The sequence below is a fragment of the Rattus norvegicus genome, chromosome 17 (genome assembly GCF_036323735.1).
Source record: "Rattus norvegicus strain BN/NHsdMcwi chromosome 17, GRCr8, whole genome shotgun sequence".
NCBI lineage: Eukaryota > Metazoa > Chordata > Mammalia > Rodentia > Muridae > Rattus > Rattus norvegicus.
The window spans coordinates 1563051-1589356 of record NC_086035.1 but is presented as its reverse complement, the minus strand read 5'-3'; the positions used below and the strand labels follow the sequence as shown (position 1 = coordinate 1589356).

General features: G+C 45.2%; 1 protein-coding gene across 8 annotated transcripts in view; it reads right to left on the bottom strand.

The window, feature by feature from the left end:
* Ptch1 (patched 1) overlaps positions 1-26306 on the bottom strand; it is a 65013-nt gene that overhangs the window by 24105 nt on the left and 14602 nt on the right. For 5 of the 8 annotated variants that reach the window (NM_001389256.1, NM_053566.3, XM_039096137.2 and 2 more), the window contains 11 exons: positions 14879-15068; positions 12546-12615; positions 12312-12403; positions 10723-10921; positions 10298-10419; positions 9381-9528; positions 8431-8562; positions 7955-8110; positions 7048-7146; positions 6439-6564; positions 549-667 (listed from right to left, as the gene is read on the bottom strand). In NM_001389256.1, the coding sequence (NP_001376185.1) occupies positions 549-667; positions 6439-6564; positions 7048-7146; positions 7955-8110; positions 8431-8562; positions 9381-9528; positions 10298-10419; positions 10723-10921; positions 12312-12403; positions 12546-12615; positions 14879-15068 (1453 nt within the window). Of the gene's footprint in view, positions 1-548; positions 668-4524; positions 4655-6438; positions 6565-7047; positions 7147-7954; positions 8111-8430; positions 8563-9380; positions 9529-10297; positions 10420-10722; positions 10922-12311; positions 12404-12545; positions 12616-14878; positions 15069-26306 lie in introns of those variants that run through there. The other 3 variants (XM_063276788.1, XM_039096135.2, XM_039096138.1) reach the window with 2 other exon arrangements.

The window sequence follows — 26306 nt, the reverse complement described above, 5'->3', positions numbered from 1 at the left end:
ATAGATGGAGGAGAGAGGGCTTGCATTTCTGCTGAAGACTAATGCTACCCATTGACATCACTGACTTAGCTCTGCAGGCATCACCTAACTGCTCTGTACGGAGACACAATCAAGCCCAAACCAAGGACAAGGAGTAGCTGATCCTGAAATGACCATAAACCCCTTCAAAGCACAATGCCAAAGAACAAAAAGAACTAAAGACAAAAATCCATCACCCTGCATGTGTTCTAAACAAGTAGTTTTCAGCATTGCTCTGCTCCCAACACCCACCAAACAGTCCACTGACGAACAGACACAGGTTTATGATGGAGAAAAATGACCGCATGCAGCAGAATCTCTAGGAGATGTTTCTGGGCAAAATCAGGTGTGGCACGGGGAAAGTGTGGGGGCTCACGTGTGTCCCAGAGCCCTCTGTCTAATACCTTTACCTAACCCCATCACACTAACCCAAACCCTATTATTAGCTACATTCCCTTTGGAAAGTTTCTCTAAACAGTCTTTCTAACCCTAACCCAAAGACTAAAGGCCCCAGGCACCTGAAAATGTACCTTGTGAAACAGCAGAAAATATCCAATCTTCTGTCCTCACGTCTGTATAAATCCATGCTGAGAATTGCAGGGAAAATGAGTAGAACCATGGCAAAATTGAATACCACCACCACAGCAGCCTGGAGCAGAAAAACAATAGATGTCACCAACATGCTTCCTAGTCAGCTTGTTGCTTTGTAAGCAAAGATCGCTTTTAAAAAATTATTTATGTGTACGAGGGTTTGCGGGAAAAGTACGTGCATCGTGCACACAACAGTGCCCTATGGGTCCAGAAGAGGGCGTCAGATCCCTGGGATCGTAAACAGTTATGAGCTGGCATGTGGTACTGTGAACAGAACCTGGGTCCTCTGGAAGAGCAGGACCATGCTCTTAACCACTGGGGCGTCTCTCCAGCACCCTATATAAAGGTATTCTGAACAGTATTCTCTTACCACTCTACTGCTTCCGAGCTGGCAGACAGTAGAGGGTGGGCAGCAGACAGTAGACTCTCCCACCATTAGAAGCTACACAGGTTGGAGTAAAACCAGTACAGACTTACTAACCTGACTAAGCTACCTCTCTACAAAGCCAGGCACAGAAAGGACTTGGAATGTTTTACTCAAAAAAACGAAAACAATCATTTTCCTTGTAGAATGTGTCTAGGAGATCCCACAATACTGACTAATATAATCTGTGTATAAAGTAGACCAGGTCTATCAAAGTGTCACCTTTAAAAAAATGAAATAAAAATTTCACATGTGTCCCCCTGAGGTTTTTAATAGGCACATTCCAAATAGCCCCAGGAGCAGCTCGTGGGGTGTGTTAGTGAGTAACGGCCAAGGTCAAGGAGAGTTAAGCAGAAAGAAATTCCAGTGTGTGATTATAGCCTGTAGAATAAATAAGTACGAATTCAAAAGCCGCTCCATAACCTAGAATAAACACAGGGCTAGGTTCTGCAGCACTTGGGCAAATCTCCTGCTGACCTAGTAAAAATTGCAAAATTGGGCTGTTATTAGGCAAAGCCGACAGGACATCCAAGGGCAGTCCTGTTCTGAGAAGAAAAATTGAAGGAGAATGTTAAATAGCCAAGATAATCAGAAATTCATTTAAAAAGTAAAGCCTCCTAGTAAAGCTCCCGAAAGGCAGCCTCTGAGAACTTCACGAAATAGGAAGATGGATTGGGGTAAGGAATGGGAGCCTAGCCATCACTGGTACCAAAAGTTAAAAACGAAGAGACACTTCACAAAGGGCGTTTTGAAGGAAGTGTGGGTTTATGTTCCAGGTGAAACAGCAAGCCAGGAGAGATGCCCTTCAATAAAGAGTCCCCTGTTAGGTCTACAAAGCCATAAAATAGCCAAGTCTTCTACATACCCCAACTCCTTTCCTCAGGTGATTGTAAAAGGACCTCATTAATTTTCACCAAACAGGTTAACTACAGCTCGAACGCATGTGCAGGACTCTGAAGGCTTCCTTATGAAGGAGCACATAAGTGTGGGAAGTTCCTGCCGGCACTGAGACTGGAACACTATTTAGGACACACATTCCCTTCTCTTTACAGACCAGCACTGTGAGGTTTCCCAGTCAATTAGATTCAAATGGAGGCTTGATACAAGGTCTTCATCTTAACTGGGTTGGAAGCTCTTCTTAGGGGGGGGCTGGTGACTTCCAGAAATGGTATACTCACACTAGGTATGAACTGCCAACCAACTAGATGTAGGGAATGCTGGGAGGAATAAGAATAAGAATAAAAGCCAGGTGGTGGTGATGCATGCCTGGAGGTAGAAGCAGGTGGATCTGAGTTTGAGGCCAGCCTGGTCTACAGAGTGAGTTCCAGGATAACCAGGGCAACAAAGAAAAAATAGCTTGTCTCCAAAAACAAGACAAAAAACAAAACAAAACAAAAAAGAGTCCAGGAGATTTTTCCATGAAGACAGTCATACTGGGGGCTGAATCCTATTAGTTTTTTATTTCCAGTGATGTTTAAAGCTCAGGTGCAGGATACAGAGATTAAACCCTAGGTATCTCTGGAGGGCAGTGACTCCTAAGCTGCTAAGCTTCAAAAGCGTGTAAGTAGCACGAGCTGCCACAGCAATACAAGCTTTCTACAGGGGCTCCTCAGAAAGTCTGACAGGCAGCTATTCTTGCTCATAGACAGAAGCAGTGGAGGGATGAGGGACACCATCAATGTCCCCTCTAACCTATATTCTGACAATATGTTACATATTTAGGGGGAACCATTTTGTGCAAAGAAAATGAATGTTGATATCCTCCATGGATGTGAAAACCTTAAAAGCAACCAGCAAGGATTTCTCAAGTAAGGCAGAATGGTCTCTGCAAAGGAAAACAGTTAAGTCAGAGTCTGGGGGGAATGACCTTGGCTATGGATTGGTTCTAATTACTCTGCTTAGAAAAGCCATCCCCAGGCTGGAGAGATGGCTGAGAGAAATTAAGAGTACTGGCTGCTCTTCCAGAGGTCCTGAGTGCAACTCCCAACAACATGGTGGTTCACAACCATCTGTAATGGTATCTGATGCCCTGGTCTAGTGAGTCTGAAGACAGCTAGCTACACTGTACTCATATACATTAAATAAATAAAAATTTAAGAAAAAAGAAAAAGAAAAAGGAGTAAGAAGAGCCATCCTCATCATCCACAGTGGCCCAGCAGAGACAGCTATAGCAGGATCCTAGCCTAAAAAAACCTTTTACTGGGTGGGTAAAGGTGTAGTTTAGTGGTAGAATACTCTTTTTGTGGGGTTCTGGGTTTGAATGCCCCTGCCACAAACAGAAAGGGGTGGGGGAATAGGGAGATGACTCAGTAGGTAAGAGCAGTCACTTTGAAAACCTGAGGAAGAGAGTTCAAATTTTGTTGTGTAACAGTTTCTTCCAAGACTGCAACATTGTATCCTACAGGAAGCTCTTTAAACAGAAAGTCCCTGAAACTGACCAGCACAACCAGGCTGCCAAGAAGACTTTCAGACAAGCTGAGCTGCAAAGAAGTCTAAGATCAGACCAGCTACCTGGAAGAAGCAGAAGCCAGCAGAGACACTCCAACTTGTTGAGCTGCCTGCAGGCTATGTATGCAGTGTCCTCTAGGTTCCCACTTTTGTGAGCTCTCATGAATGTTGGGGTAGGCTTTGACAATGCAGCTGTCTTTGAGTCATTGCTGCTCCTGTAAATAGCCCCTCACCCATACTCCCATAAGTAAACCCAATAAAAACCGCTGGTTCACCATGTTGGGCTTTGGTGGTATCCATACTTTGTTCTGTCATAGGTTTCCTGTGGGCTGTGGGTAGATGTGTGTGCTGCATCTTCCCAGGAAAAGTTTTGAATACAACCAATTCCCAGCATCCACACACAAAGCTAAATGGTTCTCTGCTTCTCATATTTATAATCCCAGCACTGAGGTGGAGACAGGAAGTTACCAGGAGCTTACTGGCCAGCCTGCCCAGGTAGCTGAAAAGCTTCCGGTTCAGTGAAAGACCCTTTCTCAAGTCAGAAAGCAATGGAGGATCAGACCTAATGTCCTGCTCCGGCATCTGCACACAAGCATATGCTCACACATTCATATTCTCTCTCTCTCTCTCTCTCTCTCTCTCTCTCTCTCTCTCCCCTCCCCCCCCTACACACACACACACACACACACACACACACACACACACACACACAGAGAGAGAGAGAGAGAGAGAGAGAGAGAGAGAGAGAGAGAGAGAGAGATTGAGATTGATTTAAAAAGCAGCCCTTGATCATTAGAATGGGTAAAGGTCTTGGTTTGGGGGTTTTCACTGAGGAACTGACACCACAGTGAAGGCTGATCAGGAGACTGAAGATATTTAAGAGCAGGAACCCTATGATTTGAATCAGGGTAAAAATAAAATCTCTAAAGTTTCACAAGGAAAAATATAAATGTTACAGGTTTCATTACAGCACAGGATCTCTCTGGATGCTCTGACAGACCCCCAAAATACAAAGAACTCATTTGTCTCTGTAAGATGCTTACCTTGGGAGAACTTAGCGTACTGGATTTTCTAAAAGGCTATCCTCAGGGAAAACTCAACGTAGCTTTCAGAGACCACACGGTGGCATACCAATAAGGGAGGAGAGTTTGCCTTGATGAACCATCAGTACTGAGTGGAGAGGAGAGAGAGAATGAGGGAAAGAAGACGTGTGTGTGAGCTGACAGAGCAGAGCAGGGAGCGCACAGCAAGGGGACAGGCAGTGGAAAGGACAGCATGAACAGAGAGGGTCCTAATTATTAAAAGACTCCAGGACCATCGCCATTCTGGAGTCAGCTGCACGCAAACAAGAGCAGACACAGGAAGAACATGCAGCAGATGTATGCCTGTGCAAAACAGCCTCCCGAAACACCGGTGCTACCACCAACGCCACAGTGGACATCTTTCCCTTACTTTTGCTATTACAAAACACAGGGCTACTTTCATTGGCTACTTTCATTTCCTCCGGTCTCTGTCCCGGAGCAGATTTGACTTCATCCATTAACCTACTCCAATCTCTGTTTTCAAGCTTCTTTCTGATACTTCTTTCCTCCCCAGCAGTTGGTGCTCCTCTCATAGTCTCAGAGCTTACCCTAAATGTTAAGGAGGGCTTGTTTCTACTAAGTAACAAATGTTACTTAGAATATACACTTAGAAAAATAAGTATCAAATGTTACTTAAGAATATAAATAGGGGGCTGGAGAGGTGGCTCAGCAGTCAAGAGCACTGACTGTTCTTCCAGACGTCCCAAGTTCAAATCCCAGTAACCACATGGTGGCTCACAACCATCTGTAAGAGATCTGATGCTCTCTTCTGGTGTGTCTGAACAGCTACAGCATACTCATAATACATAAATAAATCTTAAAAATATATAAATAGGAACACAAGGCATCACTTGTCACCTTTGCTTCCTGGTCATAGTTCTTAGCACCTGAGCAGGCAGCACAGAGGAGTACAAACTTGACAACAGTTTTGTACAAATACATCAAAGCGATTTCTTCAAGCAGCTGGCTGTCTCATGAATTGTAGATCCTACTCTTAGAAAAATGGAAGAGATAAATGCTCCCTTCGGCTGTAGCTTTAAAAACTTGATATTAATCTCCAATTACCTTCCACTGTGTCATCAACTACATGAGAGCCTGCTTCCTCTGCCACAGTGACCACTCTGGCTTGCTATGGACTACCACACCTACCCGGTATGGCCTGCCCTGCTCCTCTCACACCTAGGAACAGACTCTTCAGGCTGAGTGCCTGGGTGTGAGAGGACCTGGCTGGGAGGAATCAGGCAGAGCAGTGAGGCCAGCAACACAGCCTTTGCACATGGTGAAGGGCAGACACTCTAAGCTTGCGTAAACATCCTAAGTAATGAGTAAGGAACCAAGGTAGAGGAGAGAATGATGCAAAGGCCAACATAGGAAAAGGCATTGGCGGACATGGACCACCGAGAGATGCTCCTGCAGGATATAGCCAAGTGGCCGACATACCATCATACAGTGTGAGTGACAGTAACTGTCAGGCTCAGGGTTCAAGCAACACCAGTAGGGGTCTTCTAAGGCCTTGAGATGGGGTTGGAGCTGTTTAGGGAAGGGAGATATGAGGTGACTGGAAGGGGAGTAGTCTAGAAGTAGGGGCCAGCCAAAGAGGACTTTAAGGAGTATCCTTGGGCCGGCTGACCTAAACTGCACAGTGCAATTCCACAAGTTAACAGCTTTTTGGATAAAGTCTAAGAAGGCAAAGAACCCTGGAACCTGTTTTTGGAAGGAGTGCCAAGGTCATGCCTTGAAGCACCCGCGTAGCAGCGCCGAGACCCAAACGCTGCTGCCATGCACTTGATTTGTAACCTAAGTGCTGAACTCGAGTAAAGCAGAGCAAAGATGCCAAACAGCCAAGCCACGGGGATCTGCCCACCATAAACTCACCTGGAGGGAGAACGCTCGCAGTGCAGGAATAGGGATTAATGCAGCCATGAAGAAGGCAGTGACATTGCTGATGGAGGTGAGGGCCACGCTGGCTCCCGTGCGCTTGAGGCACTCCCCAGTCCTGTCCTGGGGATGACAAACCACAGTGCTGAGGGCTGTAGTGTGTACCAGCTGCCCCTTAAAGCACACTGTGGCGGTTTCTAATACTTGGCTTTACCATGTCTAAGGAACAGGGGAAAGTCCCAACCACCTTGACCCCAACACCAGGTCCTTGTCGGTTCCTCGCTCATGGTCACCTGCTCCTCATGGTTACCATCTCCCCAAGCAGAAAGCTCAAGATAATGATGATTTAAATGCAAATTCATAGCCAAAGAAAACCACGGAAGCAAATGTGGGTTTTGGGAAGAGGTGGCACAGGAGCATGAGATAACCTGCCAAGGCACCCATATTTCCACAGGCACCCTAAATGGGGCTCTCGATATCTCTCATAGTAACACATCGTTTGACTTAGGACCGACCAGACGGTGGCAAAAACTACAGGACAAACACTAAGGAAACGAGTGGGCTTTCATCACATCTCCCAAATATCATGCTTTTCCCTGCTGTTACCTCAAATGGAATCCTCTTATTCTGTCCCGTTTCACTGAATGCATGGGCCAGGAGAAAGACGTCGTCCACACCAACACCAAGGGCAAGAAATGGCAAAACCTATGGAAACATAGGCAATGACAGCGTTAGCCATAAGATCACAGAGGGAAACACTGAGGCCAGTGCCCTGCAAGTGCCAATGGGGAGCTTATGCCAATTTGGTAGATAAGCTACTTATCTGTTGGCTTTTATCCACAAAAACCTTCCAGTTATGACTCAGAGATGTTCTTATAAGCTCCTATTTCTGAGGTCCAGGTACAAAAACTTGTTTTAGAATTAAAAGTGAAAAGCTAGCTAACTCATACCTAAAGCTCTAGCTTCTGGCGAGCCCTGAACCGGCATCAGTGAGAAACACTGAAAATTTAAGATTGTACCTTCTTGTAGACTGGGCCTAGTCACCTTTGTTTTCAAGGATACTTACACCTATTAGAGTTTGGGAGTCAGGGTTTGAGTAAATGATATAAACTACTCTAAGCGAATGTCTCTATCTACCAAGAACAACCCTTGGGGGAGGAGGAGCATTATTAATGTATGTGTATATGTACAAGATGTGTGTGCGGGCATATGCTGCCACACGGCTCTACAAAGGTCAGAGGTCAATTTGGTAGAGTCCTTTCTTTCTACCTTTATGTGGGCTCTAAAAGATTGAACTCAAAATACCAGGTTTACATGGCAAGTGCCTTTACCCCACTGGCCCATTTCACTAGCTCCTTCAGGCTTTTAGCCCATAGACCAGATGGGTCTACTGCCCCCTCTTTTCCCTCACAGAAAAGCTTTAACAGACTTTTTAGGTAAGATAGACAAAAAGGGGCCAGCAGGCCAGGAAAGGTATTGGCCAGAGGGCAGCAATGAATGGCCCCTGAAGTACCTGAGTTGTTGCAGCATTAAAGGAAATGCCAATCAAGGAGCAGAGGCCCAATCCTGCAGCCACTGACAGTGCAACCAACAGGACACCAGCCAACCCCACGGCACCCTGGGACTTGGAGCAGTCCCAGCGCAGCATGGTTAAACAGGCATAGGCAAGCTGCAAGCAGAACAATTGGGGGAGGGGGACAAAGGGGATAAGAGAGAGAAGGAAGGGGAGGGACATAAAACAAGAGCCAAACATCAGAGTGTGTAATGATTCTAACGTTTCTCCCACCCATCACCCCATATCCAAAGGCAGAACAACCTATCAATCCCAACAAAACTTTACACTATGAACACCACACAACAGGGTGGGGACCTCTTTTAAAATCCTTCCTAGGCTGAGCTGTCTCTGTCTTGGGCATACTTTTATGTTGGGGGTAGTTAAAAACCAGGTACTGTCAAAGTAAAATTACAAACATGGGAGCCCAGAATTACCATCAGTAGGTAGCCACTGGCCACTCGGATGACACTGACATCAGAGAAGGATTTTAGGATGTCGTCCAGGGTCGTGGTGGTGAAGGAAAGCACCTTTTGAGTGGAGTTTGGGGCAACACTTTGATGAACCACCTGTGGTCACAAGACAAAGCTAAATTCCCAGAAGGAACCAAAGCATCAAGAGCACAGACTGGGGGAACACCACCATGTACCTCACACAGCTTGCTGATACATCAACACAGGATCCCATGTAACACAGTATTCTACTTTGTAACTCTAAGGTACCCTCTCTACCCCACAGCCAGAAGATTGTTCCTTTAATCCAAAACAACTCATTCTTATAAACTTCACCTCCCCCCACTTCATTTGCTGGCCACTTTCAAAAGGTCACAGGCAGCTCCATAGAGGTCACTGCTTGGGAAACAAAGGCCAGCCTCCTGTCACATGACCTGACCAAGGGGCCTGCAGCTGTGAATAGATTCTGTTTTGCTAATGTTTTCCAGACACCTTTTCTTGTTCACGCAGTGTGGGTCCTCCACCCCCCCACCCCCCTTGCACTGCTATGCCTGAGCTCTGAGGTTCACGATAGTTACTAGACATGTTTCAGGGAACCCCAGCTAAGAATGAGTGTCTCTTCAGTAACTACTCCCAAGACTTTCAATGACTATATAAAGAAAAATCAAGCTTGTATCTCATGCAGTGCTCAGAATTAAAATTTGTATTGAAAATTAACCTGATGGAGGCTTGGTTCAGTGGTATAATCCCTGCAATCAGAAGGCTGAGGCAGGAGGACAGCAGCTTTGAGACTGCCTGGGCTGCACCCTGGGCTGCACAAGTAAGACTGAATAACAAACAAAAATCCCACTAAACCTAAAGGGAAACAATGTTTCAACAGGAAAAGAAGACTGGACTAAGTTACAAGTTGTCCTGATTTCTAGGCAGGGGCTCACCTCCACGTAAGTCCTCTGCCATGCCTCCAGGATGGCGGCTGCCCTATCCTCATTCCAGTTGATGTGAGAGACATAGTCGTAGCCCCTGAAGTGTTCATACATTTGCTTGGGAGTCATTAACTGGAACATGGTTTGCAGGGCATGAGCGCTGTGTCAATGTGAATGGAGAGAAGGCAGGTTAGCACTGCAAGCGGTGTGTGCTACGTGAAGTCCCAAGCAAATATCCCCAAGTCTCCCTCAGATTTCTTCCCTCCTTTGTGCACACATGTTTCCATTCTAACAAGACCAGGATGGTTATTGTATTTAATAGATTGATGTACCATATTAAAGGTGTAACCTTACAAACCTTTTACAGATAGACCCCAAAATTAAATTAATAAGCAATTTCCTTTCTCAGTTCCTATTCCATGAAACAGGAAGGAGAGGGGAGTAGATAGCTTGACCAGATACACTGGGTTCAGCCACACACTCTTTCTGTGCAGAAATCCCAGAGACAGTGTCCCAAGGGAGAAACCTCAGACGAAACACCTGACACTTGACTGACTGGAGTCTTGGCTGCATAGAGGCTAACTCTTGCCTTGCCTGCAGCTCCTGGTCTTTGACTCTTAACAGTGCCTGACACTGATCAGCTTCTACCCCTCAACTCAGACACTAATGCTGGATTTTCTTGTCCCATTAGTCTATGTAAGGGCAGACCTTCCAAAACCTTGAAATCAACAGCTACAACTCATGAAAACTACAAATACATTCTAGAAAAACTTGCACACGAGATCTCTCTGCAAGCTTGTCTGGCGTGCTAATGTTCCCCAAGGCTCAATGAACTTGGACAGCCAGCTAAGATTTACATAAGTCCAAATGCCGGTGTACAAGAAGAAAAGAGGCACAAGGATAGTGTGGGGGGTACTGTGCTGAATTACCTGACAAGCTTTCCAGTGGCGTTCTTGACGGTGCCACCCACAATCAACTCCTCCTGCCAATGCATATACTTCCTGGATAAACCTTGACATCCACCGTTCAAAACAAGGGCCACATCAAGAGGCTGTAATGAAAAGACAGTCACATAATTACTGGAATTAGTAGGCAGGTCACATGCCTCGTTAAGATCCAGTGCGTTAAGGGCTTGTTTGTTTCAGAGAAAACATTAATAACAAGGCTAATGAGGGTTATGCTAAATCTTACAGCAAAACTGAGCTCTGTGAACAACCTGAGTTCCATACACCAAATTAGAAAGGAAAAAAGTCACAGAAAATGAAATCTTCAAGATGAAAATCAGAGAGAGAACTGTAAGTGAGAACAGAAAAGTCTCCCCCTCCCTCGCCCCAGCCCTCCTCTGGAAACTCACTTTGGTTGAATTTTTGTTGGGGGCTGTGGCAGGGCAATCTGGGTCGGCTGGATTGAGGCAAGGCCGGTCCATGTACCCATGGCCAACTTCGGCTTTATTCAGCATTTCCTCCCAACTGTCCACTTGGTAGTTTATTTTCTTTAACTCTTCTAGGAATTCCAAGGGGTCAAAGTTTGTCCACCGTAAAGGAGGCTTACCTCTGCGAAAGAAATTAAGAGGTGAGGCTATGAAAAAACGTGGCTCAGACAGGCAGGGGGGCGCATGGCTGCATTTGTGCAACACAGGCCTATTAACACAAAACTCTGGGACTGGAGGATAAAGGAGAAAATGTAAAAGTTCTTTCCCAGTCAAGCCATCAGCAAACTTGAGTCAGGAAAAGAATCCATGACTGAAGATGGCAAGCACAGCTTGCAAATTAACAAGTTGAAAAAAAAAAAAAACCCAAAAACCCAGACAATCTTAATCCCCTAATATTGTATTTAATATCTTTGAAAAATTAGCCAGTGGAGGGAGGGGGGTTCTTCTGAACAGAACAGCAAGACCCAAAACTAAAAACCCAAAGAATGAATTACAATATTACATTAGCACCTGCCAGCTTAAAAACTGCTTTCTAAATGTGACCAATCCAAGTATTTGATCTGTTACCTTTAACAATCATTCTTACCAGCCCCCTCTAACAAGCTGGCAGTGGGGTGGGTAAGCCCCCCACGGACTCTGCCATCACCACCATCACAGCCACCCCACCCCCCACTCCCTCACTTTAGAAATTGTGCTGTTGACAGACCAGAAAGGCTTTTGGCTGCCTGTTATGTGGTTCAAACCGTACTGTAGCTGCTTAACCAGGCTGAAGTCATTATTCAGAGTCTCCCAACCAGAAAACACAAAACCCCTTATTTCCCATCTAAAACTGTACACTGAAGGTCAGGGGATGGCCACTGCAAATTGCTTTTGCAGATATGTGCGGCCCAGGATGGAAACAATAACCCAAGCACTAACTCTTGCATAATTAGCTGAAGAAAGTCTACACTGAGTAACCATCATTCTTTAAGTGGTGTGGTGTATGTAATTCCTAACTGCTGAGCTACCAAGCTTCCCTTATCCTTTTATAGACAGCACAACCCCCCCCCCCCCATCATCATTACCATGTTCCAAAGCAGGGTTAATATTTTTCTCTGCAGGAAGATCTTGAACCTTAGCTGAAGTATATTTCACTGTGACAAGCACCCAGTAATAAATTCTCTTCTTAAATGTCTGAGTTGCTGGTCTGTATAACTACAACCATTTTATAAAGAGTTTTTTAAAAAGTTGTACAGACTGTGCGATGATTTGCATTTTATTTGCATATAAATAGGTTGGTAAAAGTGAATGAAATCTAATGATGCCTACAGAACTGTTTCTGAAAAGAGGGGGGAAAAACATTCTGCTGAAATCCTCTCCCCACCCCCACCATTCACTCAAAAAAAAAAAAAAATGCACACGGAATTTCAATGTTTTTATTTCTTGTCCAAAACCAAAACAGAATAAACAAGGATAAGCCACACCGGAAACTGTCACGGAGCCCCGCAGTCGGACACTGAGGGTGCACTTACAGGAGGTACGCTGTCCCGGACTGTAGCTTTGCCCCTTCCCAGAAGCAGTCCAAAGGTGTAATGATTAAGCAAGGGTAAAGGTATTCTATTATCTGTTGAAGCAAAAACAAAACAAAACAAAACAAAACAAAACAAAAAAAACAACAGGAGTGCTTTAGGCTGACAATCGTGGCTCAGGTGATTTCCAAAAATTTTGAAAGTCTCCCCCTCTTTGCAAACAAAATAAGAACGTACCTGATCCATGTAGCCTGTCTCTGTGATAAGTTCCCCTGATTTGTAGCATAAATGTTCCAACTTCCATTGCCTATTGGGATGGATAGTGGAGAGAGAGAGAGTGAGAGAGAAAAAAAAAAGAAGTAAAACAAAACACTTCTTACTGCAATGAAATGAGCTTAAAACAGGAACAACAGGACTTATCAAAAGGCTGTAATTTCGATCACGTTGAGGCATCTGTCAAAACCAGCAAAGCTTTTGCCAAGCAGAAAGCCCGGCAAGCCCGCTTTAATGAATAGATAACACTGGATCGTAATTAACGTGTGGGGTGTTTATGTAAATGAATGCTACCGAAGTACTTGAAGTCTTGTTTCCTTAAGTGTTCTACCAATAATCTTGTTTACACCATTAATCTGCTTTTCTACACACATTAAACAACCTGCAGCAACCCAGTGGAATTATCACAAATTCAGAATAAGTGGAGCTCCAGTTAGCCAGGCGTGTGTTGGGATACGCTCAGGTGGGAGAGTAGGGCCGGCTTTTCTTTTTTCTTTTTTACTAGCAGATGTTATTTTTGGTCACGTTGGAAACAAACTTTCCTACTCTTAATGTTATACGCAAGCTCTACCAGGTAGGGGAGATTCCCCGTCTGGCAGACATGATATTAAATACATGGACTGTGAATTAGTTTGGTTTTAGTATCTCTCAGAGGGTGTTCTGTAAACCCGTGGCTTTTTTCAATATGTTTAGGAAAAGAAGCTTTACTCAAAAATAAAAGGATATTTGGAAAGAATAAAGATGGGGAAATCAAAGGAATGAAAATAAAAATCTCTCTCTCTCTCTCTCTCTCTCTCTCACACACACACACACACACACACACACACACACACACACACACACACAGACAGAGTAGACCCAACATAAGTAAGGTTTTCAGCACCATCTGATCATCTGATTCTCGAGTTTGTTTGAGATGGATACCACTGATCATTCACCGGGCATCCAGAAAATGGCATTTGAAACCTGAGTTGATCTTTAACCCTTAACGAAAGCTCCAACTGTACTCATTTTCACTCTTTTTCACCTAAAATATGCAAATGCTCACTATACAAGGTTTCTCTCTGTGTACTTCACATTACAGAACCTTAAATCTTGTCCTGAAGCATATGGGTAACAAGTGCTTCAGAAATAAGTGGGCCTTAGCATATGTGTGTGGAATAACCTTGGGCAAGCCAGGTTCTTCACAGCGTCTCTGACTTCAAACTCTGTCATCTAGACCAGGCAGTTACTCTACACTGCATACTACAGATGGGAGGAGACCAATTCCTGAATATGTCCCATCTTTCCCAAAGCCTTTTTCTATAAACATTGACCTTGTCCCTGGCTCAACAGGGGTCAGGCATATGTAGTGGCTCCTATTTTAAAGTAACAGACAATATAGATGTATTAAGAAAAAAATGTTAATTTTGTTTTAAAACTCTTTTCTTATGAATCTACCTCACTCAAGACATCCCAGAGAATTAATTCCCAGGGAGGTTCAACACTCACCCACCTCCATTTGCTTTGTGACCTGTCAGAGAACCAAATTCTTCCCTTCATCATCCCTCTCATCGCCCTCTCTGCCCTACACATTGTTGACTGAGGCTATCCAAAACGTAACTGCTCCAAAAAAAGGACTACATAAGAGGTAACTCGCCAAGTTAGCAGCATATTTGATTTAGGAAAAAGAAGCCCCCAAGAGAATTATATTCACTTGTAGACCACACTGAGACACTCATTTGAAATACATTATAGGGGCTGGAGAGAAGGCTCAGCAGTTAAGAGGACTTGTCACTCTTGTCACTCTTGCAGGTGACCTGGTTTCGGTTCTCAACCCACATGGCATCTCACCATCTAACTCCAGCTCCAACGGGGTGCCACAGACAGGACGCGCTATACCATGAAACTTCATTTTATGCACAAAAACTGAATACTGAAATATTAATTAAGGCATACTAAGAGATAAGTCAATTCTGTCTTCAGTCTTGAATCTCCCCCCGCCACCAGTGTATTATTACCTACACGGAAATACTCCAAAATAAAATTTTAAATGTTTGAGACACTTCTGGGTCCCAAGCACCTTGGATAACGAACATTCAGTGTACAGTACTTTGCAATTAAACTCTAAAATCAAATTAAGATGGGGAAGTGTTCAGTGGCAGCACTGTGTATTAGCTATAAAAACTTGGGTTCCAAAGCTTAACAGAAAACTGCTGGAACTAACTTTGCTAACTAACTAACTAAACTAAACTAACATTATTTATGGAAACAAGGGACCTACCTGCTATACCTGTGTAGATGACATGGGGCCTTACCTGTTATACATGTAGACGTGCACACGGCTGGCCTGGAGTGCTGAGTCCAGGTGTTGTAGTAGGGCCTCTGTGGTCAGGACATTAGCGCCTTCTTCTTTTGGAGTCTGAATCATGAGTTGAGGATTAAACATAGCCTCTTCTCCTATCTTCTGGCGGGTATAATTTAATTCTCGACTCACTCGTCCACCAACTGACAAACACGGATAGGTACTGATCAGAACAGAACTCACCTCAAATCTGCATTGTTTCACTTAAAACAAACCAGCAATGGAATCTGAGTTGGCAGCAATGCTGGCTTTGCAAATGGTAAGCGTAAAGATAATTTGTAAGCTCAGGAGCTGTCTAGCTTGCCACACCCAGATCTACTGGATAGTCTGACTGACAGACACCATGGGTCTAAGGGGGAAGGGAGTGTTAAAACACTTTTCCCCTGCAGACTAGACCGAAATACCATGTCAGTCTCTTTTGCTTGCATAAACAATGTGGGCTGCAGCACCTTTCATGATGGCTTCAATTTATGCTCTTCTCTGAAATAGTCTAGCAAAGGTAACATGGAAAAGTTACTCCTCTTTGTAAAAAGCCACAGGAAGATGGTCATTGTGTTCAGAACAAAGCCCATGGGCAGATGAAGACTGGGATTGGAGTCAGAAGGGCCAGGGGAACTCCATGGCTCTCTCACTCGGCCCCTGGAACCTGGTTCCATCAGAATCACCTGGGTAGCATCCAGAAAACACAGGTGTCGGGTTCTGAGTCACTTGGAATGCAACCTGTGTCTGCAAGCTCTTAGGTGACGTTGGACCAACTACAGAGGCCAAGGAGGCGTGCACTACCTACGGAGACCAGCCTGGATCTCCTACAAGTTGGCTAAAAGCTAGGCATGCTGGTAACCAGCTCCAGTGGACCCTGTTTTAAAACTACTTTTACTCTGGATCTCCTTTCTGTGTATTTATGTACACTAAGTTTTGGGAGCAAACCACACTCAGAATGCCACCCCTGTACTGGGAGGCTTCCTGGGAAGACAGCTGACAGAGGATCTGCCTTCCATGAACACACACACATACACACATATACACTCACACACACACTCATACATACACACACACTCATACATACACACACACACTCATACACACATTCACAGACACTCACACACACCCATACACATTCACACACTCATACACACTCATACACACATTCACACACACTCATACACACACATACACACACTCATACACACTCATTCACACACATACACACACATACACACTCACACACACCCATACACACACTCACCACAGACACACACTCACACACTCACACATTCACACACACTCATACACACACATACACACACTCACATACATACACACACTCACACACACTCACCACAGACACACACACTCACAGACACATACATTCATTCACACACTCATACACACGCATACACACACATACACTCTCATACTCACACTCTCATACATACATACACACACACACTCATACACACGCATACATACACTCTCATACACACGCATACACACACACACACACACGCCAAGACTCAGGAAACTGTCTGAATAGTTCCCAAAGTCACTGATAAGCTCTGTTTCTGAGAAGCAGTCCTCAGGCTGCAACTTGGAAAGAACTCGGTGATTGTCACTTTCCCACGAGGAGGAATCCTTTTTCTTCAAGTTTAGTATTCAAGGACATAAACATTTGGTTTGGGAAAGTAAGTAAGTACTGAGAACAGAGGGGTGTTTGGTTCTCTTGGCATATTTTATAAACAAGGGGGCAGGCTAAAAAGCAAACAATGCCCTCATTAGGAAAACTAGTGCAGAATCTCGAGCTGGCAGGACCCTATGCGTAGGCCCACAGAGCCGCCAAGGCCACCATGGAGCTCTGAGGTGAGGCTAAAGTATTGTATGGCTGTGGGAGGTGGGCAGCAAAGGGTTCATAAAAAGTATTCCAAGTGTGCATGCAGGCAGCTTGACGAATGCTAAAGAGAATGGGTGAGGGCTTCACCAATGTCAAGTTATGGAAAAGCAGGACTGGGGGTGCAGCTCAGTACTCGCCTGGCAAAGTCCTAAGTTCCAGCCTCAACACCAGGGAAACTCTGGGAAACAATCTGGAACGGAGGATGCACCCCTCAACTACCCAGACAGCCTCTTGTTTCCTGAGGCCAAAGTCAGAATGGACTTCCAGCCAACTAGCCAGCTGAATTTGACTTCTGCGGGTGTGGAAGCAGCCGGAAGCTAAATAGTCAATGTTTAGTTCTGGTCACTTCTGAAGAACTACAGTGCCATACGTGAGGGACCGCAACCCAACATCTGCTCAACTCTTTCTAATTTCTCCATCACCTCAAGCCCCGAACCTGGAACTCCCCTCCGGCTCCTTTGACTTTTTTGTGACCAGATCCTGTTCAGCATACAGTGCTTTATGCTGCTTTTAAAATTAAAACTGGGGTGTGAGTGTGTGTGTGTGTGTGTGTGTGTGTGTGTGTGTACACTTCAAACCAAGTGCCATAACAACAACAACGACGAATAACTTAAAATAAACTCAAGCAATGGAGTCAGTCCTTCCCCAATGCATAGCTGCTTTTACAGCAAGGATCTATCCACGCAAATCAAGGCAGTTTGATCAAGTTCTACCCTTGACCCCAGGGACTGTAGCAGTGAAGTTTATTACTATTTATAGCACCCAATATGAGTGCTCACAAAAAAAAAAAAAAAAAAACAGTGCAAGGCACATACCACACTACTAAGGACATCACTGTACTCTTTCAAACTGAATTCTCATCACAGGGGGCTTCAGAAAGGATAGTCTCAAAATAGGAAACATGTAAGTCATGGGTCCTATTACCAGCCTAAGGTGTATGCTAAAACCGGTGTATTTTAAGCAACTCGACATCCATGCTCTCTTTATGGGTTCGTGTTTTTGTTCTCTTGGCTCTAGTGGCAAATATTTGCAAGTGTCTTCTTTTAAAGATTTATTATTCCTAATCGTGCGTGCGTGCGTGCGTGCATGCGTGTGCGTGCTTGTGTACTATGCACATGATGGCGGGCAGAGGCTAGAGGGGACTGCCCTGGAGCTGGAGTTACAGGTGGTTGTAAGCTACCTTATGTGGGAGCAGAGTATTGAGTTTAGCTCCTCTGCACCCTATGTTAGTGCAGGGCATGTGAGTTCACTCTGTTCTCTTAACTGATGGGCCCTCTCTCAGTTAATGAACCTTATCGATGTGACAATCAGTACCAGCCTTGTGAGACCACAACTACTAGTGATAAGGTGGAACAACTCTTGCAAGAACGTATGTTCTATCTGATCACCGATGATGCCTCTCCCTCTAAGGTGGCTATGTTTTTTTTAGTCCTAACATTTCACTTTGTGCTCATTTCACGACAACCACAGTTGTTTAAACGACTTAACTCACCCAGGCAGCATCTACCTCTGGGTGCGTATGGCGTATGGCGTATGGCGTATGGCATGTGGTAATAAGTGTTATGAAGTAGAACTGCTTGGTGGACAGGACCAGGCGTTCCTCTCTATTGTTCCGCTCTAAGAGGGCTGCAGGGCCAGTGACGTGAAAAGGCAATGATAAGAAAACCAAGTGTCGTGAGGGGAAGGTGGTGAAGGGCAAAGAAATTCGGTATTTAGTGACTCTGTAGAGCTGGGGGCTCTGATGCAGGAGGCAGTAACTTGCAGAGAGCTATGTAAATCACTGTTAGGTTAGAGACTAGGATTGTGGCTGTTCCTCCACCAGCTCAGGGCCAGTTGTATATCACACAGGTGCTGAGCACCATAGCAGTAAACCTATTTCCAGCACTGCCCTTGGAAGAGGGAGATTTGGGAAGGCCATAAAGAAGGTATGAGAGGCAGTACTGATTGAATCCACCTACCCTGCCAGCCTTCTCACACAGAGTGAGTGTGGGTACCTCAGAGGTGGCAGGAATTCCATACCCCACAGTATACTAAACTCATGGTTTAAGCTTTGAGAATGTAGATAAATAAGTTCCACCTCACTTAAAAGGCAGTAATGTTACATTCAATGTTTTATTGTCAGTAGAGAGGCTGCACTCTTTATGGGACCCCATGGACCATGGCTCCACTTTCCTTCTAGTCCCCTGGGTGGTCTTGAGCATTCTTTCTTTTAAATTCTACATCTCGTTCACCGCAAATTTAAAGCTGATGCCAGTACTTTGAAGAGGTGGCACCAGCATTGTCTCTGCAAAGTATTTCTCAGTCAGGTTCCATCTATCCTTGTCACCCCAAACCACCCAGCTTGGTTTTCCGAAGGGAAGCATATGGTGGAGCATTCAATCAAGCCACACCCTCTGGATGGGCACTCCTCCAGTCTACAGTAGATGTGAGATGCTTCCCCATGATGTCCCCTGCTGAACAGCCCAAATAGAAGTTGTCCCCGAGCATTCACAGTCAAAGCTTTCAGGGAGAACTTCTTGTGAGCTATAGAAAGACGGTCTGAAGGTTCAAATCAAGGTGCTGCGTTTTCCTCCAAGAATTCCACGTCTTTAAGAGAGACCCATCTCCTATCCACTTATCTTCATGACTGAATGACAGGGGCAAACCAGGAGCATGGCACACACTCAGTGTGTTGCACAAATCAATGAATGAGTGGCCTCAGTACAGAGCCCTGGGAACAGGCAGTCATCTGTACAAGATATTAATTCCCCACAAAGCCCCAAAAAGTCAGTCAGTCAAAACAAATGACCCTTTCAGCCTGAAAGTACCCACTCAGAGTCCAATTAGGAAAGGGGGGGAGGTCTGTGCACACGAGGGCACATTCACATTCGATTAATCCTGTGAATTATCTAGCAGTCTCAAACAGATTTTTCTTTCCCTTCTCTGGTTGCTTCAGGTCCTTCTTTCAGTGATGTGACTGGTTACCGAGAGGGCCAAAAGATGCACACTGCTAAAATGAAGAACTGCAGAACTACTGGCACTGGTTCATGTCTAAATTGGGAGAAGGAAAAAAAAAATCAGTAGTAATGTTGGTAGTAAGCCGGCTGAAAAGTCAGGGTGAGGTCTAGTCACTCTCCCCCATCTACCTCTCTTACGGGGGAGGCAGTGCCGCTTAAAGGCTGGGGACCTTTTATTTCCTTCTCATCTTGAGCATATGAAAAAAATGCTAGAATCAGACACTGGTCCCTCCTGAAAGGACAACCTCACAAAACCACACTGAAAGCAAAAGGCATCCACTCACTCACTCACCCGCCCACCCACCCACCCACAGCTTGGAGAGCTGAAGGCAGGTAGTGAATGTTCAGGCACCCACCAGAGCACTGGGCAGGCATCCATGCCCTGCCCCACCCCCACGACACAGACCAGCAGCTTGCAGTGCCATCTGTTACCAGCCTCACCAGGGCTGCTTCCTCTGAATGGCTCTCCCTGAGACCAACCCACTCGCCCTGTCGGATGCAATCAGGTCAGCCCAGCACTCTGCAACCAGGCCGGCTGCCTGCAGCAGCTCCCAAGACAACCCTATGTCTGTTGGTGGCCCCCCTTCTTCATGGGTGTATGCGTTCTCACCCAAACCGAACTACAGTGTTTTCCTGACTTCCTAAAGGGCCTGGCCAGATACATCCTGTTTTCCTCACTGTGTGCTTGCCAGCCTCTGAAGAGCCCCCAAGCTTAGACAAACACCTGAACGCACTACAAATCAAGTCCGATCATTCTGTAGAAAAGCAAGCACTAAGGAAGGAGGTCCAACTCCTCCAGGCAGTCAAACCAGAAACCAACACAAGTAATTACATTAAGGTCTGAGTTCTTAATTTTGAAAAAATAAAAAGGGTTGCCTGGCATGGGTAGTGCATGCCTTTAACCCTGGTACTTGGAAGGCAGAGGCAGGCAAATCTCTGTGAGTATAAGGCTGGGCTGGTCTACAAAGCAAGTTCCAGGTCAGTCAGGGAACATAGTAAGACACTTGCCTCAGAAAATAAAGAGAACAACAACAACGACGACGACGATGAAAAAAAATTAAGTAATAAAATGGGGCTGAAATGTTTGTAGTGTATCTACCTAACACACATACAGCTGAGCCTGGTGGCTCCTGTGAGTAGGAAGCTCAAAGACGCCCTCAGCTGCATGAGACTCTGTCTCAATGAAATACAAACAGAAAGCAACATAACCCAAGTATTTGCTGGCTGGCCATGGCTGTGGTATGACACCAACCCCAAGTCCCTTGTTAGTGATGCTGACATCATGTGTGTCAGCCAGTTCTCTGAAAGCCCATATCTAGCCACTTTTCCTTGAGCAGGCAGGCATGCAGGAGAGAGAGTGCAGTCCCCACCTTTGCAGACAGGCTCTCTGGCCTCTGGGAATCCCCACACTGGCCTTCGCTGTGCATCCCTGTGCATCCGTGCAGGGACACATGCAGCACTGGGGGCCACTTTCATGATTTTGTTGCCATCAGGATTAGCTGGATTAGGGGCCAGTACATAAGGACCCCCTGGTGCCAGGAGGAAGTTTCATCACCGGGTCAGCGTGGTGTGTGAACTATATTCTGTCAACACTACTAGTGCTTTCAGCCACCAACCAAAAAAGTGGGGGAGGGAAGAACAGAGGAAAAATGCTTTGAGTGGGGAATGTACAAACACCCCACAGCATTCCCCAACCAATTTCAAAATGTGAGCCACTCAAGTCTGTCCTTTCAAACAAGGACTTTAGTTACTTATTTTCTACTTTATCTGTGAAGACTTTTGTGGGTCTGACAGTGATTACAGATAGAAAAGGAAATGCTATACTGTCCACAGAAGGGTAAAAAATACACACACACACACACACACACACACACACACACACACACACACACACCCCTTTCTCTCTAACCAGACAAAACAGTTTTGTCAGAGACCCGTCAATAAAAACTTGTCCTTTGGTCAAAGCTCAAAAGTCCAAGACAATCCTCCTTTTCCTATAGATGAAAACAGTACCCCAACCAGCAGGGAATTCTCCCCACATTTAACATGAAGGAAAATAAGATGGGTAAGAAGGCAGAGCAGGGCTTGAGGGAAACAACCACAAAACCACAACTTTCAACTCCTTTTATAGCTGAGCTCAGCACTAGGAAACCCTCAGGGCTTTCTCCCCACCTATACCCGTCATACCCACTCATGAAGACCTGCTTGAGGTAAATATCACTGGTAGGGAAAGTAATGGGATTTCTGCTAGGGTGTGCAAGCATGTGCGTGCGTGTGCAACGCTACAGGACAGTCCCCCTTGCACAGAACTGAGCTGTCCCATCAAAGCACTATCTGTTATATTTCTGTCTTTCTCTTCTGTTTGGCGTATTCACCAAGGACAGAAAAGGAGGTAAGCTTTGGCGGCCTTGACCTGCAGCTGGGACACAATACTTTCGCACAGCCCTGCCGACCCCTGACATAAATTTTACTCCGCAGCTGGCACTTACACACTCGACATTACCATATGTATGGCTGCGCCGTGCTAATTATGCTAATCACCTGTCTAACTCGCTGCTGCGAAAAATGGTTGTATTTAGCAGTCCAGTGCCTACCAATGCAGCTTACTGTGTGGCTGAAATGTACATTCAGACGGCCCTGAATGGCAAGATTTTTCCACGTTGCTGGCTACATTCAGGCCTCAGAAAAATTTATTCAAGTCAACTGGTTTCGGCCCGCAACAAAAAAGTTACGAGAAAAAAGTGAGTGTGTTCTTGCCCTAACATTCTGGATCTGCTTGCAAGCAAAATGATAAATCAATTGGTATGGGGAACAAAAAAGGAGAGAGGTTTCTTTGGGGAGCCCATGTGAAACTGTAGCCTATTTTAAAAAAAAAAAAAAAGAAGAAGAAGAAAAAAGAAGGAAAAAAAAGGGTCATCCTATCCCCCAAATCTCTAGAAAGAGCAACTAACAGATATTTACTCCTAATCCAGAGCCTCTCGAATTGCAAGTGTGGGTTGCAATTGACCAAGGTATTAGACATGCTTTTCCCTGGACCACATATATATATAGGTTAAAAATGATGAAGCATATTTGACACCTTTTAAACTTAATATTGTTTCAAGAACACACCGAGAAGCAGGTTAGAAGAAATAATCTCGTAGGCAGCACAAGAAAAAATTATCTTGGTATTTTCTTCCTTAGAATATTTAAATGGAGGCAAGCATGATGTTTAACTCTATCCTGTGATGGTTTCTTGTTTCCCACTAAAGGAGAAAAGAAACTGAGGAGTGTGGGAGGTGGGGGTGGGGAAGACTGGCAGACTGGGGGGTAGGGGGAGTGGTGGGGGAGGGAAAGGCAGGGAGTCAAGAAGCCCCTATTTTCTGTAATCTCAAATTTCCTGTTTTTACTATTACCATTTCTTAAAGGGGCGCTTCCGAGCATGCTACGGATGGATTTCCTAAACCAGGAAAATATTAGAGCAGTTATTTTAACAATCGCCAAAATCCGATTTCCTCCTAACTCACAAAACATGTTTCTTTTTTTTTTTTTTTTAACCCCCCCTTAACTGTGAGTCTGGTTCTTCAGAAGACAGCTGAATACAAATTCTGTGGTCTCTCTAGACCTTCCAATCTTTAACTGTCTGCAGCAGTGTAAAAACACACCTCAGTGGACAGTAGCTGGAGGTGCCCAGTTACCTCCCCCTCTTGGCCTTTTGCAGTATCCTGACTTCCCTCTAGAAAGCACAGCAGAATGGTAAGCCATGCATCTGACAAGGTATCTTGAGCCACCTCCCACTGCTACATCACAACAGCCTTGTGATAAATCTTGAGCTTAAACCAAGATGAGCCAACCCAGCAGGCTTTCTCTGACACTGTAGGAGGTCCAGAGAACTGGCCTCTCTTGGCCTAGCTTCCCCTTACCTTTCAATTTAAGCAGATGGGTAGAATGATATCCACAGTAACTTAAGGATACTTCTTGGAGGATGCAGCTTTCTTCCTACTCATTCCCAACCCCCATACTCAACTTTTATTTTTCAGGGGAGAACACTGGCAGGACTAGAACTCACAGCTTTGGGAATGCTAGCAAGTGCTATATACTACTGAGCCACATCTCCTACCTCCTGTGCAAGAGGCAAGTTGCTTCTTTATGGCATCTGAACACAGGTGGCTGTCAGTTGCCTTTCAAGGTGTTCCTTTATCTGGGTTTTAGACTTCAAAATCTTGATGGTGCAGCCCCTAACTCAAACTGAATCACTGTGCTCGGTGGTCAGAGAGCCAAGGGCCTGCTCTGCTCCTCTGGGTCTCCTGCTTTTCTTAAGTAGGAGATGGACCACCCTGCCTCGTGGCACAGAGCAGTGTTTACATTGCAATGCTTGACTATGTAATACATCTGGCATTTTTTGGGCAGGATCCCTGAGCTAGTAGCCAGAAGCCCTTAAGCACACTGACTGTAAGCCCATTTCCAGTTTCTTTTGCTTTCTTCTGTCCATGTCTCGTCAAGAGCTGGAAACCATCTCAGCTGCTAAATGGAGTACATTCACAGCTGCTGCTTTTCACGAAGTTGGCCATAAAGCATATAGTGTGATGTGCATGGGGACCTGCTTCTTCACCAGCCTCACTTCTACATGGGGACCCACAGGTATGTGAGTCCTCCATGTGGGACCCACCTCCACACTGGGGACTATTCAAGCCAATTCACACCTGGACTTCAGGATTACAAGTAAGGTCCTGCCTCCTCACATTAAATCCCTCCAACAAAGTCAGTCTTTCATTAGCAGGTACCTGACTGTCAACCAAGAAATGGTTTCCCTAACACAAGGCAACTGTTTTGCCAACTATGCTCTAAACTCCAATTAAATCCCAACACTTTCCCTCCCAGGGGAAAGGGATGGTATGCAACTTTCTGGACAATAGGCTCCTGCACACCTGCCAACATTCAGGCAGTCTCTCAATAGCAACATTTTACTGTTTAAGCTAATTTTTTTCCTGCTACATCTTAGATGCTGACATGCAGAAAAGAATTGATACTATGTAACACAAAGGGAATATCAGTCTAAAATAAAAGGATATACAATCTGATTTGAAAGAGAAACCCTTTAAGGGGCCCAAATCCAGAGATTAGCAGGAAACAACAACAACAGAAGGGTTTGTATTTATTTCCAGGGCAATCCTAATTGTTATCTGTGCTTCAAAAAATGTTCCCATTGAGAATATTCCAAGAGTTTCCTCCTCTGTCCATTCTGAACTGCCTTCCCCAGAAGGACCTTTGATCTCTGGGATGTCAACAGAGACCTCATGAGGATGAAACATGTAAGGCTACGGGGTCAGCCAAAATTTGGATAAGAAAATCAGTCCTCTTCTATCTCTCTCTATCCAAGCTCCTGTTCCCACTGGCTCTGGTGGGTGTTCCACTTAGGGAAAGGCTGAAGTGTGGCGTCTGGGTAAGATATCACCGTGTGTCTCACTTAGCAGCTCAGAGATGCTACAGGTCCCAGTTCTCCCTAACATCCTATGCCACAAGAAGGACAAGGGTTAATATATTCACTCATATACTCTGGCCATTTTATACACTCAGGAAGAACATGTTCATAGGTCCTGAAGTTACCTTATAAAAGGTTACTTAGAAGTCTGCAAAACTGTCAGGAATCCTCAAAAGGAAAAGCAATGCTTCTCTGCTGATCAGAACCCAACAAAATGCTCCATGGAGACCAACATAGCCAGAGTACACGATGCCTTTGCGGCCAACGCCACCCCACTGTGCAAAACAACCCATCTACTAATTCCTTCCTAACTGACCAAACAGAAGACCTTTTCAGATTTGATCCACTTGGGAGGAAATGGACTTGAGCAGTTTAGGAGTGAGTGGGTAGAAGCAAGGGGGCTGAGGGTGGGTGACAAGAGATAAGAGGGAAGAGGAAAGAAAGCAACCTGTCAGGAGGCTGTAGCAGTCACTGGAAATAACAGTTCAATATGAGAATACTAGGGATATAGTGATTTTTACAGATAATCTCCTCACTTCCCGTCCCCTCTCCCCATTGTCAAAACAGTGTTGCTAAGAAGTAAAAGACTTTCATGCAAAATGGCTTCCATGAAATCTGGTTTCCTTCAAAATAACTGTAAAATATTACTGTATTAAAAAACCCTGGCGCATCACCTCCTGAGCACAGCACAATCTTCAGGAGCTCACTCTTGGGAACTCACTGTGTGGGAGGCAGCCACAAGAAGCCCCTCTCCGCATGCCCTAGCCTCCCTACAGAACTTGGAACCCCCTCTCTTTACCCTCCAGCTAGAAGTTAAGCAAGGGCGAGTACCTTACCCCCAGAGCATGGGGACCCGGGGGTCATTGGCAGGTCAGCATTGAAGGAGAAATCCAAATGAAATATAAACATGGTATCGTGGAAAGCAGACCAATCTCCCGAGCTCTCCAGCCAGCATTAATCTTAGCATCAGCTGTGGTGCATAACCTAAACACACGAACCAGGCAGCTCATACATCTGGAAGCTGTCATCTCCTGGA